We start from the raw sequence: 13,552 nt of genomic DNA on the forward strand, positions 1-13,552 counted from the left end.
CAGGTGGTCTTGAAATGAGCAATGGGGAAGCAACCCTTGATTCAATTTTAAATGGTGTTGCCCAGCACCCAATATAAGACACAAATGGCATTGAACCAATGAGAAACGATGTGCACGCTGTGATCAAATGTGACCTAAGACAAAAAGGGAGATATTTATTTATTTATTTATTTATTTATTTATTTATTAAAACATTTTTATGCCGCCCCATTCGCCGAAGCCTCGGGGCGGCTCACATATTTAAATTAAAATAATTATAATATAAATTAAAATATAAATATAAAATTAAAATACAGCAGTACAGTATAAAATAAGCCACCCTGGCCAGATAAAATCAATAATGTTAACAGTTAAAATGCCACTTGAATAAAAAGGTCTTCGCCTGGCACCGAAAAACAAATAACGACAGCGCCAGGCGGACCTCTCTGGGGAGCGCGTTCCATAACTTAGGCGCCACCACAGAGAAAGCCCTCCTCCGAGTACCCACCCTCCTGATTTCTTTCATGGAGGGTTCCCGGAGAAGGGCCTCCCACCCGATCTCAAGGGGCGGCTGGGCATATATGGATGCAAGCGCTCCTTCAGGTAACCAGGACCCAAGCTGTTTAGGGCTTTATAGGTCATCACCAACACCTTGAATTGGGCCCGGACTTCAATGGGAAGCCAGTGAAGCTGACGGAGAACTGGTTGTGTGTGCCCTGCAGGATACACAGTCACTTCGGTGGTGTCCACAAGACTTGACCAGCTGTACGTGGCAGGAGCACCGCGGTTCAACCACACGGGGAAAGTGATAGTTTTCACGATGCACACCAACCGGAATCTCACCATCCACCAGTCGCTGAAAGGCGAACAGGTCAGACATGTCTTTGCTTTTGGAGGTGGAGGGGCTGTTTAATGGCGCTCAGCTTCGGACATTGCTGAGCATCTGGATCTTCGGAGCCATTTTGAAGCTGCAGGGGCCTGCCTGAAACTGTGTGGGCCCATCCCGGAGCAACGAGCCTCGTGGGCTGATTACACAGGTAGAGTTTGTTGGTGGTGGTGTTGATGCTGATGCTGTTGTGATCTCTGACTCAGGTGACCCGTGAATGCAGCTCTCTGAAAAGTCCCACCCTTGGCAGCCCCGCTCAGCGCTTGTCAGCTCAAGGCTGTGGTGGACACGGAGGCAGGCCTGGCCTCTGAGGAGTCACTTGGTGGTCTCAAGAAGACCCCTTGTTGCGGGCAGCCCCTGGTTCTGCATACGCCCTTTCCACCTCTAGGCTGCAAAAAGCAATGCTTCCTTTTGCTCGGAGCAAACTTGCTCTCTCTTTCTGAGGCGGTGGGTTTCGCGTTTTCAGAAGCATTTGGAAAGCAGTGCCAAACCTCTCATGTGCTTCAAGAGAGACACAATTTTGGGGCCAGCCTGGAAGACAGTCAAGGACCAGGAGACTCCCAGGCTGTCTACTCCTTAATGCAAATAGGTTTGAATCCCACTGTAAATAAACCCGCCATTCTTTCCACAGAAGCTAGGCAAGACAGGATCCCATAAACAGGAAGCAATATCGTTGAAAGAGGCGGCAAATGTGCTCCTTAATCTACCAGCATCTGTTTTTTAATCTGCCTTTTTTCCAGGAACGGTGCCTAGACAAGGAGGTGATGGATTGTTTCCGTTCCAGAATATCTCTCATTCCAACCATATCATTCCAGATGCCATTAATTTATTAGAAAAATGTGCAAGTGTCCAAAGAGACAATCCCCCAGTAGCCCTCATTCCACATGGGTTTCGTTTGTTTTCTTGCTCCCTGTCTGTGTCAGATTGGTGCCTATTATGGCAGTGAGATCAATTCGGTGGATGTGGATGGAGACGGAGTCACGGATGTTTTGCTGGTTGGCGCCCCCATGTACTTCAGCGAAGGAAGGGAGAGAGGCAAGGTGCACGTCTACCACCTGAAAGAGGTACTCTCCTTCGCCGTGCGCCCTCACGCTTGCATTTCGCTCCTGGCCATCCAAACGCCGGTGCTCCCCACTGCTGGAGTGCGAGGGTCCCATCCCGAGGTTCATCACAGGAAGGGAAGGCCTCACCCGGCAGACTTGGGTCGCGCAGAAAGCAGTGGCCGAAAAGCCGCTTCCCTGCCTTGCACTCCAAGGAGGCCCATCACTACAGAGAGGAGAGTCCATGCCCCTCTTCCCTAAATCTGCAGCCCTAACGCTCCCTTTCTGGAGCGCCGCCGTCATTAGACCCGGCTCGTCAGTCGCCCAGGTCATGTAGCTTTAGGCCCATCTGGATTTCACCGACCGATAAGCAGCCATGGAAGCGGGTGGGGAGAGAAGAGGGCAAGGTGCCTGTGCTGGGGACACCCAGCCTGCGGCAGCAGGGTCTCACGGTGCGGCGTGGAAGCAGGACAACGAAGCCAGAGCGGGCTTTGTCCGGGGCGGTGCCCCTGAGGCTGTCCTTAGGCTGCCGCTACGCAGAAGAGCACAGAGCCCTCGGTTCTGGAATTGCGCCAGGTGCTGCACAAAAACGCCTCCTCCACGAGGCTGCAGTCGCTTTTGGCCTCACCTGCAAGGGAAGAGAAGCTCTTTGCGAGATGGCAGCGCCAGCTGGCGTGTGGGCAAGGTGAGCCTCCGCAGGCAAGGAGCTCCGAGGCTCCGTCGCCTCCACCGGGAGGGCAGCCTTCCCCGTTTCCCTTCTTGTAGTTCAGTGTACACAGATCGCAGTCTTAACGTCGGGGCGTGCGCAGCGCGGCCTCGTATTCATCCTTTTCATTACCTTCCTCGCCTGCCTTTTTCGGGGCCAAGCTGCACGTGTAACTCACACCTTGCCCCTTCTGGTCATCTCGCCGAGGGGGCACGGTCTGAGGCTGCCCCGGTATTTGCTGACCCCCGTCTTTCTGCATGTTGTCCTGGCTCTGAAGGACCGGTTTGTTCCCAGCGGGGCCCTAAAAGATTTGCCCAGCTACCAGAACTCCCGGTTTGGGTCGTGCATCGCGTCCGTCGCGGACTTGAACCAGGACTCTTACAACGACGTCGTCGTGGGCGCTCCTCTGGAGGAGGAGCACCGGGGAGCGATCTACGTCTTTCACGGCTACAGGGAAGACCTCCTGCGGAACTACAAGCAGGTACAGGGCATCTCTGAGCTGACGGGAGAACCCATATTGCGAGGAGAGCGGAGATGTTGGCACAGGGGCCGGATGGACGGGAGAGGGGGCAGCACACAGACCGCGACTGGGACAGCGGTGGGAATGGCAGGAAGCGCCTTGGCCGTCTTGGAACACCTGCTCCACTCTGAGCAGGCTGAAATAGGCCGAGCTGCAAACGGCGCTCCTGGGGTTTCCTTCCAAGGAAAACGAGCCCTGAACAAAGGCAGCATCCCTGGAACTTCTTAGGGAAGCAGGCTGCAAATAACACCGGAAGGAATCGGCTGCTGGTCGTGTTCCCATGGCAACAGATTGCCTGATTTACCTAATAGAGAAGATAACTGGCTCCTTAGCCATTTCGGGTCAAATGAGCCTTGCTTGCCGCTGATGGAAAATGTAGAGGGTGGAGCAAGGTGCTGAGCACACATCTTTAGGGCCCCGATTCAGGGCCTGGACGGCACCTGGTGGCTCATTTCCCTGCCCTCTGCATGATAGTTGCATTAATTAGTGTAGCTGCACAGGTTGCCTTGACATTCGACCTTGGTGAAGGTGCATAACTAGGGCGGTGTACGCCCCACCCCCAAACCCACGGCTTGTTCAAGGGTTGCTGGGGGGGGTGCAAGCCACGCACCCCCCCGGCTGGCCTTGTCCGTCACAGCAAGCCTTCTCTGGGGAGCGTAGTTATGCCAGCGAGGCAGCCGGCCCCTGATGCGCGAGCAGAGAAAGCAAGGCAGCGTGGCACCTTTCCCCCTCTGCGATCACACGAGCCTTCCCAGGTTCCGGCCTGGCCCATCAAAGAGACTCGGGTGGAGGGGCTGGAGAGGGGCTGGGAACACAGTGGCCAGTTAGGGCCCCCCCCCCCACAAGGTCAGCTCATGCAGATGCACTTTGAATCGATTTATTAACACAAGACAAGCAGCAGTACATCCAAGGGGAAGCTCTGAAGCGCCCCCGACCCAGAGGTGCGTGCGGCAGTGCAGACAGGCGCCAGCCGATGCCATCCGGCCGCGCACCCCCGGGGTGCCGTGCTGCCCCTTTGGCCGCTTTGCCTGGACTGCGGCAGCGGCACTCCTCTTGTGCTTCTTTCAGAGAATAGCCGCGGCAGACCTTTCCCCGGGCTTGAAGTACTTTGGGCGCAGCATCCACGGGCATCTGGACCTGAATGAAGACGGGCTGGTAGACCTTGCCGTGGGCTCGCTCGGAAGTGCCGTCCTGTTATGGTTGGTCATCCGGAATGCATGGCTGCTGAGGCCCGTTTTCGGGGTAACACGTGTCTGCAGACTCTGGCGAACGCTGCAGCCTTGGCGGCCGGCACGGCTGGGAATGCTCCCCTTGAAGCCGGGTGAACTAACCCAGGCGGCAGATCATCCGCTGCCTGGCTTGGCTGTATGCTAACCGCGCCAGGACAGATTCCCTCAGGGCTGTCTCCAAGCCGAGCATCTCTGAGACGGCTGTCAATTGCGCCTGTATGCATTTTCCCGCCCGTGAAACAATAGCGAGGCAGTCCGTCTCGCCAGCTCTCTCTCAGCAGCCACTGAACCCCCTTCCAAGCGCTCAACCGGCACCTTGGAGGGCTGGCAGACAATTTACGCAACTGTGCAGGCAATATGCACAGGGAAGCTTGCTCTGTTGTTAACTTAACCGTGCTTGCGCAATTGCAGAAGTCCACAGTCTGGCAGATGTGGAAATGTCAAGCCTTGGCTGGGTCGACATTCTCAAATCCAGTCCTGGGTTTTGATGCAAAGACACTCCAGATAGTGTCTTCCTTTCTTGTAAGTCCTCTTGGCAGGTGTGAAAAAGGGATCTTTGCTTATGAACAGGGAGTTACCTTCCCTTTGCACTGCAAGCCTCATCTTTTTTTCTTCTCCTTTATTGCCTGATAGATTTCAGGGTGATGCATTTTGCTCTCTTTCCCAAGATCTGTGTCTGAGGCTTTTCTGGAGTTTTTTGATAGCTAGCTATCAATAACGGGTAGCCATGGGCGATATCCAAGGAGACACCAGCATGCGGATGCAGTCAAACTCAGGAGAAAAATCCAGACTGAGAGCTTGCTAGGCAACTTTTCTTTTAAAATAAAAGTGATTAATTTGTGTACACTTTGGAAAAAAACTTAACATGCTGTTTATTTTGGCCCTAAGAGAACACCTGGCGTCTTCCATTTTTAGGTCTCTCTCTGCATACATGTGTGCATTTCTCAACCAGCGGGGTACATTTTAATCAATCAGATGTTTTTAGTATGCTAATCAGACTAATAATTCAATTCACATTTCAGCTATTGGGTAGCATTCCAAAAATATATTAAATGGTACCGTATTTTCCTGGCCATCTTCAGCATGTCCTTGTGAGACAGATTAGTCATAAAGAGAGCAGCTTGTCTGAAGCCCAGTGAGTTTCATAGCAAAGTGGGAATATAAACATGGATTCCTACCCTCCAAACCGGAGGTGAAATTAAATTAAATTTTAAATTAAATTGAAAGGGAAATTATTCAGCAAGTTTTGTTGTAATTATGTGTACTTCCAAATATTAGATACAAATTTTAAACAAAATGTCATTACAATATTCACTGCAGCAAATTATGCAGGTTTTTAGATACTTTTGAAAGTAATGGTGAGGAGTGCTGTCTTGCGCAAGCAAATGTTAATTCGGGATTTGTCTTAATTCTGAAAAGAAGGCAAATTATGGTTGATGCAAAGCCACTTCATACCTTTAAGTCATTCCAAGCTTACATTTGTGATGAAGTCTGCAAAAGCTTACACCATAATAATTATGTTATAGGACTTTTGGTTGTTCAGACCCTGGTTTCTAAGCCACAGTTTAGCTATGGTTAACAACCACTTAACCATGATAAAGAGAGGCATACATACAACCGAGCTGACGTTTTCCCTGCTCAGTTCTGTCCACACCGCAAGATCTTTGCCCAGTGCTGCCCGTCTTGCAATGGTGACTCAAACAGAAGCGCCCATTCTCAGCCACACATCCAGGGAATTTCTGGATTGGCTCAGGACAGACTTTGCCTCTTTTCCGTAAGGTCCCGCAGCGTCGTCCAAGTCAATGCCAGCATCCACTTTGAACCATCCAAAATCAACATTTTCAACAAGGACTGCACACGCAACGGGAAGGATGCCACTTGTCTGTCGGCCGTCGTTTGCTTCACCGCCATTTTCCTCTCCGCTCATTTTCAGATGGCAAGTGTGGGTAAGTGACCACCCCATTCAACCTGTAGGGAGAGTTGTCTCCCCACAACATAACAGTGCCAGTGCTCTGGGCCTCCGAAGAGACCCACCTTTTAATTTCTAAAGAACCTCTGCACTAGCAACCCCCGGTGGGAAGGCAGCAACAGATGAACCACCGGCCTCGTTAAAACTCAGTAAGGCATCTATAAGAATTGGGGTAACTGAACAGGTGTGGTGAGAAGTCCTTAATTCCATTCTTGCCTCCCCTGGATGGTTTTAAGTAGCCTCCATCTCTTAGCCTCAGGACTCCCATCTCAATACCATGTCTGCGGGATGGGAAGAAAAATACCAATTTTGCCAGTTTGAATCGAGGATTTTTCCTGTTCATGACCCTCTGCAAGCTATTTGAATGAGCAGTATTCATTTCCACTCACACCCCAGGAAAAGTGGGGATTTAATCATTCCATCCTGGGAGTGCAAAAGTATTTTTAGAACATAAGAACAGAAATGCTCAGAAGGAGTTGTGACGGCACCAGGAATGCTGTCTCTCCACTGCACGGCGAGGTAAGAGCTTGCTGCCCAATTTGCACAGATCCAGATGTGCAGCAAAAGCTGGAACGGCTGCTTTCTTCTCCTTTCTTCTCCTTCTCTTCTCCAATGATGGGACGCTTTTTGAGCTTTAGAGAAGATGGATCAAAATGTGGATTCTTCTGTCAAATGGATCCTCTTGTGTTTCGAGGTTGTTCTGCAATTTTCTGTGTGTGTGAGAGAGAGACATTTGACTTGCACTGAACTGGGTGGTAGCTTTATTCTTAGGTTCCTTGGCGGGTTCTCAATTTTGCTTTTAATGTGTTTGTTTTATGATTGTTTTGCTGGTGTTTTTACGCTTAGTTTTATTGTTGCTGAGTACCATTTCTTGGAAGAGGGGAGAATTATAAATTAAATCAATGCATAACTAATATGTATTTAGCTCTGAATCAATTCTTTCAGCACTGAATTACTACATCACCATTGACGAGCGACGGTACATCCCGCGAGCCCACCTGGACGAAAATGCGGACCGGCATGCCCACAAAGTGACCACCTTGTTTGCCGGGCGAGAACAGTGCACCAGGCTGAACTTCCATGTTTTGGTAAGTGCTTGGAGCATCTTCCCAAGGAGACAAGAGAAGCCAAGGCACACGTCTAAAATAAATGGGCAGATTATAAATGGACCAAGTGCCTTTACACTCTGCTTTCGGTAATGTGCCAACAAATCAACAAAAGCTACTAGCGCACAAAAATGTTTACTAGTCACTGGGCCTATGCATGGATCACTGCCTTGTCGTGGCGAAGGGGCTTGCGTAGCTCAATGAAGCTGTGAGCCATGCCGTGCAGGGCCACCCAAGACAGACAGGTCATAGCAGAGAGCTCTGACAGAAGCTGATCCACGGGAGAAGGAAATGGCAACCCACTCCAATACCTGTGCCATGAAAACCCCATGGACAGTACCAAAAGGCAAAAAGATATGACGCCGGAAGATGAGCCCCTCAGGTCGGAAGGTGTCCAGTGTGCTACTGGGGAAGAGCGGAGGGCTAGTACTAGTAGCGCCAGAAAGAATGAAGCGACTGGGTCAACGCCGAAAGGACACTCAGTTGCGGATGTATCTGGTGGTGAAAGGAGAGTCCGATGCTGCAAAGATCTATACTCCGTAGGAACCTGGAATGTAAGAACCATGAATCAAGGCAAGCTGGACGTGGTCAGACAAGAGGTGACAAGACTGAACATCGACATCTTAGGAATCAGTGAACTGAAATGGACAGGAATGGGCGAATTTAATTCAGATGACCATCAGGTATACTACTGCAGGCAAGAATCCCTCAGAAGAAATGGAGTAGCCTTCATAGTCAGTAAAAGAGTAGGAAAAGCAGTACTGGGATACAATCTCCAAAATGACAGAATGATCTCAGTTCGAATCCAAGGCAAACCATTCAACATCACAGTAGTCCAAGTCTATGCCCCAACCACTGGTGCTGAAGAGGCTGAAGTTGACCAGTTCTATGACGGCCTACAACACCTTCTAGAATTAACACCAAAAAATTATGTCCTTATCATCATGGGGGATTGGAATGCTAAAGTAAGAAGCCAAAAGATAACCAGAATAACAGGCAAGTTTGGCCTTGGAGTACAAAATGAAGCAGGACACAGGCTGGTTGAATATTGTCAAGAGAATACGATGGTCATAGCAAACACTCTTTTCCAAAAACCCAAGAGACAACTCTATACATGGACATCACCAGTCAGTCAACACAGAAATCAGATTGACTATGTGCTCTGCAGTCACAGATGGAGAAGCTCTATACAGTCAGTGAAAACTAGGAGCTGACTGTGGCTCAGATCATGAGCTTCTTGTTGCAAAATTTAGGCTTAAATTAAAGAAAGTAAGGAAAAGCACTAGGCAACTCAGGTATGACTGATATCATATCCCTGATGAATATACGGTAGAGGTGACAAATAGATTTAAGGAATTAGATCTGATAGACAGAGTGCCTGGAGAACTATGGACGGAGTTTCACAACATTGTACAAGAGGTAGCAACTAAAACCATCCCAAGAAATGCAAGAAAGCAAAATGGCTGTCTGAGGAAGCTTTACAAATAGCTGAGGAAAGAAGGGAAGCAAAAGGCAAGGGAGAAAGAGAAAGGTACACCCAATTGAATGCAGAATTCCAGAGAACGGCTAGAAGAGATAAGAATATTTTCTTAAATGAACAGTGCAAAGAAATAGAAGTAAGCAATAGAATAGGGAGGACCAGAGATCTCTTCAAGAAAATTGGAGATATGAAGGGAAATTTTCATGCAAAGATGGGCATGATAAAGGACCAAAATGGCAGGGACCTAACAGAGGCAAAAGAGATTAAGAAGAGATGGCAAGATTACACAGAAGAACTATTCAAGAAAGAGCATAACATCCCTGATAACCATGATGGGGTGGTCGCTGACCTCGAGCCAGACATCCTGGAATGTGAAGTCAAATGGGCCTTAGGAAGTCTGAGCAACAACAAAGCTAGTGGAGGCGACAGTATTCCAGCTGAGCTATTCAAAATATTAAATGGTGATGCAGTAAAAGTGCTACACTCAATATGCCAGCAAATTTGGAAAACTCAACAGTGGCCGTAGGATTGGAAAAGGTCAGTTTACATTCCAATCCCAAAGAAGGGCAATGCCAAAGAATGTTCAAACTATCGCACCAACTGCACCCATTTCACATGCTAGCAAAGTTATGCTCAAAACCATACAAGCTAGGCTCCAGCAGTATGTAGACCGAGAACTACCAGAAGTACAGGCAGGATTTCGAAGAGGCAGAGGAAATAGAGATCAAATTGCCAACATACGCTGGATCATGGAGAAAGCTAGGGAGTTCCAGAAAAACATCTACTTCTGCTTCATTGACTATGCTAAAGCCTTTGATTGTGTGGATCAAAGCAAATTGTGGCATGTTCTTAAAGAGATGGGAGTACCTGACCATCTTTTTTGTCTCTTGAGAAACCTATATGCGGGTCAAGAAGCAACAGTGAGAACTGGGCACGGAACCACTGCTTGGTTCAAAATTGAGAAAGGAGTTCAGCAATGCTGTATACCATCGCCCTGCCTATTTAACTTATATGCAGAGCACATCATGAGAAAGGCGGGCCTAGATGAATCACAAGTTGGAATTAAGATTGCTGGGAGAAATATCAGCAACCTCAGATATGCAGATGATACCACTCTCATGGCAGAAAGTGAAGAGGAACCAAAGAGCCTCTTGATGCGGGTGAAGGAGGAGAGCGCAAAAGTTGGCTTGAAACTCAACATTAAGAAAACTAAGATCATGGCATCCAGTCCTCTCACTTCCTGGCAAATAGATAGGGAAGAAATGGAGGCAGTGACAGATTTTATTCTCCTGGGCTCCAAGATCACCGCAGACAGGGACTGCAGCCAAGAAATTAAAAGACACTTGCTCCTGAGGAGGAAAGCTATGGCAAATCTAGACAGCATACTAAAAAGCAGAGACATCACCCTGCCAACAAAAGTGCGTATAGTCAAGGCTATGGTTTTCCCAGTTGCAACATGTGGCTGTGAAAGGTGGACCATAAGGAAGGCTGCGTGCCAAAGGATTGAGGCCTTTGAATTGTGGTGCTGGCGGAGACTCCCGCGAGTCCCTTGGACCACAAGGCGATCAAACCGGTCAGTCCTAGAGGAGATCAACCCTGACTGCTCTTTAGAAGGCCAGTTCCTGAAGATGAAACTCAAATGCTTTGGCCACCTGATGAGAAGGAAGGACTCCCTGGAGAAGAGCCTAATGCTGGGAACAATAGATGGCAAAAGGAGAAGGGGAAGCCAGAGAAAGAGGTGGCTGGATGGAGTCACTGAGGCTGTCAGTGTGAGTTTAGGTGGACTCTGGGGGATGGTGGAGGACAGGAAGGCCTGGAAGAGTGGTGTCCATGGGGTCGCGATGGGTTGGACACGACTTTGCGACTAACAACAACAACAACATGACTGACCTGCAAGACAAGAACAAGCAGTGCCTTCAGTTCACTTGTCCGCAGGCTGGGGGCAGCATCTCCATGCCTCAAGCAACTGGACAAATGCCCCCGTAGGACCCCCACCATGACAGAGATCTCTGCCTTCCCCTCCTTCTTTTCATTACCGGGCTTGGCTCTTTGTCCAAAGAGAGTCGTTTTTCTCCTAGGATACAGCTGATTACGTGAAGCCCGTGACCTTCTCCATCGATTATGCCCTGGATGGTCCTGACAAAGGGCCGGTGATGGACGATGGATGGCCGAGCTCCCTGAAAGTCGCTGTGAGTAAAAGTTTGTCACACGGGAGGGAAGGCTGAGTCTTGGGAGCTTTGCTCGACCGTGTTCCTGGACCACTTCGCAATCTTCTCGCACTCTCTGGGGGTGGAAGTGTTTGTCCTCCGGGAGCCAAGAGCCTGAGAGCAGGGGTGGTACCGGGGGGGCGGCTGGCTGGTCGAGGCGATCGGAGGACAGGGGCCAAGGGATGTGTTTGGCATAGCATTATACACGCTTGCTGCAAAAAGTCTCTTATGCTTTCATAAACAAATCAAAATTGTTAGACGAGCTGCCTGCAGATGCCTCTCTGTAGAGGCTTTTTGGAGGCTTCTGCCTCGCGTTTTTCAGTCCAGGCCTTGAGAAGCGTGGACTAGTTCACGCAGTGCTGGTGAGCTGGAGCAACCGAAAAGGAAGGGCACCCCTGCCACCAAGACCTTGGTCCTGCGTCTGCCTGTCAAGGGATCCTGCGCTTAGTTGGGGCCATGCAGAGACGGCGAGGGTGCCTAGTTTATAACATATAAGGTCACTGTGCTGGGTGCAAAACAAGGAGCCACACTCTCTCCCCCTGCCCCACAGGTGCCTTTTTGGAACGGGTGCAACGAGGATGAGCACTGTATCCCCAATTTGGTCCTCGAGGCCAAAACCGATATTCCCACTGCGATGTGAGTAGAATGAAGGTCTGGGCAATAATGCGAACAAGTGGGCCGGATCTGGGAAATCAGGCTGCAGGCTTAGCTCCCGGAGATGCTCAGGAAGGAGTCACTTGAAATTGGAGGTCCCCTTCTTTCTGGGTCCCCCGAGCAGGCAGAACCTTCTTGCAAGAAGCAGCGCACACAGTGGCAAAGAGCCACCCGGGGAGGGATTTGGGATGAGGAACTAGACCGGCAGCACCTTTCAGATTAGAAGGAGCCCTGCTAAGCCTTCACTGTTGTTATTTTCGGGGGGCCTGGCTCATTTAATGTGCTGCCCATTTTCTGGCCACGCTGCACGTGACTCGAGCGCCTGGGCCACTGATAGGTCCACCCTTTTGGGAATCCCCTGCCCGGGGAGATTATGGGAGTCCCCCAGCATGTAGCTGCAGGTGGGGCAGGCACTGCGGCGGCTGTTGCGTTAATGTTTGCTCTTTCCATAGGGAGTATTGCAGGCGTGTCCTGAGAAAGTCGCACTCGGATTGCTCCGCCTACACGCTGTCTTTTGACACCTCCATTTTTGTCATAGAGAGCTCCAGGAGGAGGGTGGCCGTGGAAGCCACGCTGGAGAACAGAGGGGAAAACGCGTATAATGCCATTCTAAACATTTCCTTCTCAAGAAACCTCCAGTTTGCGAGCTTGATCCAGAAGGTAAGGGAGCCCACGGGGCCTTTCTCTCGGGGTGTGAGCTTTGGCAGCGGCTGGCGGGAAGCACCCCCAGGAGTCACGGCCGTTGCACCTTTGCGTGGAATGAACCGGGCGCACGAGGAGCCGAGGTGCTTGCGGGTGCAGCTGCACACGCTGCCAGTTGCCTTGTGCCGACCGGCCAGGGTGCGCTTGCTAGGGCTGAGTGGCTGGTGCCTGTCACGCCTGCGTGCGCGCGCGCACCTCAGAGGAACCGTGCGCATGGGGTGCTCGTGGCAACAGCCCCAGAGCGGGGGAGGCGTGGCTAAATCGCTGGACGCCGGCACCTGCGTGTGCACAGCCTCGCTGCGAGCAGTCGTGCCGGGGAGCTGCTCCGCCCTTGTGTGAAAATGCAAAGAGCAGCCAGGATGGGGCCGCTCGTGCTCCGGACCGGTGCCGGCGAGCCGAGGGATTTGACCCACTGGTGCCGCAAGGGCAGCTTCAAGCCGGCCCTTTGCATGAGGATTAATCCCCCTCCCTCCTTGCCTGCCACCACCCTCACTTTCCGCATTTCCAGCCGCCGGCACGCATCAAATCTCGCATTCACTTTGGCCCTGAATCCAGGAAGGTGCTGGAGTGAAGGGTGCTGCACCTCCTGGCGCACGAGAAATGGTGACGGGGCTGGGAATAACCGCGGGCCCATGCGACCCATGGCTGCTGTGGTACCAACCTCCCTCTTCCGGATCGTCCCCAGTCTGGGGCAAGCAGCACGGCCCGGAGGTGGAGGGCGATGGTGGCGGTGGTCCAACACATCTGCAGGGGACCGGTCTGGGGACGGCCGCTCTAGGGGAAGCGGACTTCAGGCTTGGGCTAGGAGCGTTCGTCTGCAGACCTCGTCCCACCCTGAGAGCCTGAAGCACCTGCAAGGAATCAGCCGGCCCCTTGGCACAGCGCTGCCAGCGCCCGGGTCCCCCGCAGAATTGTTTGCCTCCGACTCCTGGAGGAGGAGGAGGTCCCTGGCTGGCGCAGGCAGGTCCAAGCTGCTCACGGTGTGCTCCTCGTCTCCCCCCAGGCGGCCTCAAGCTTCATCTTTAAACCGTGCCTCAGCTAACCGGTCCCCATTAAGGGAGGGTCCCATCTCTG

General features: G+C 51.2%; 1 protein-coding gene across 1 annotated transcript in view; it reads left to right on the forward strand.

Annotated features, from left to right (window-relative positions):
• The window catches only part of ITGA11 (integrin subunit alpha 11), a 77,607-nt gene that overhangs the window by 46,472 nt on the left and 17,583 nt on the right, over nt 1-13,552 (forward strand). Inside the window, exons 13-21 of the mRNA XM_044444873.1 lie at nt 702-850; nt 1,789-1,929; nt 2,889-3,092; nt 4,200-4,330; nt 6,140-6,306; nt 7,275-7,417; nt 10,994-11,104; nt 11,673-11,758; nt 12,229-12,436. Coding sequence (XP_044300808.1) covers nt 702-850; nt 1,789-1,929; nt 2,889-3,092; nt 4,200-4,330; nt 6,140-6,306; nt 7,275-7,417; nt 10,994-11,104; nt 11,673-11,758; nt 12,229-12,436 — 1,340 coding nt within the window. The remainder of the gene's footprint in view (nt 1-701; nt 851-1,788; nt 1,930-2,888; nt 3,093-4,199; nt 4,331-6,139; nt 6,307-7,274; nt 7,418-10,993; nt 11,105-11,672; nt 11,759-12,228; nt 12,437-13,552) is intronic.

This window comes from Varanus komodoensis, unplaced genomic scaffold (genome assembly GCF_004798865.1).
Source record: "Varanus komodoensis strain SLA01 unplaced genomic scaffold, ASM479886v1 scaffold46_1, whole genome shotgun sequence".
Lineage (NCBI taxonomy): Eukaryota > Metazoa > Chordata > Lepidosauria > Squamata > Varanidae > Varanus > Varanus komodoensis.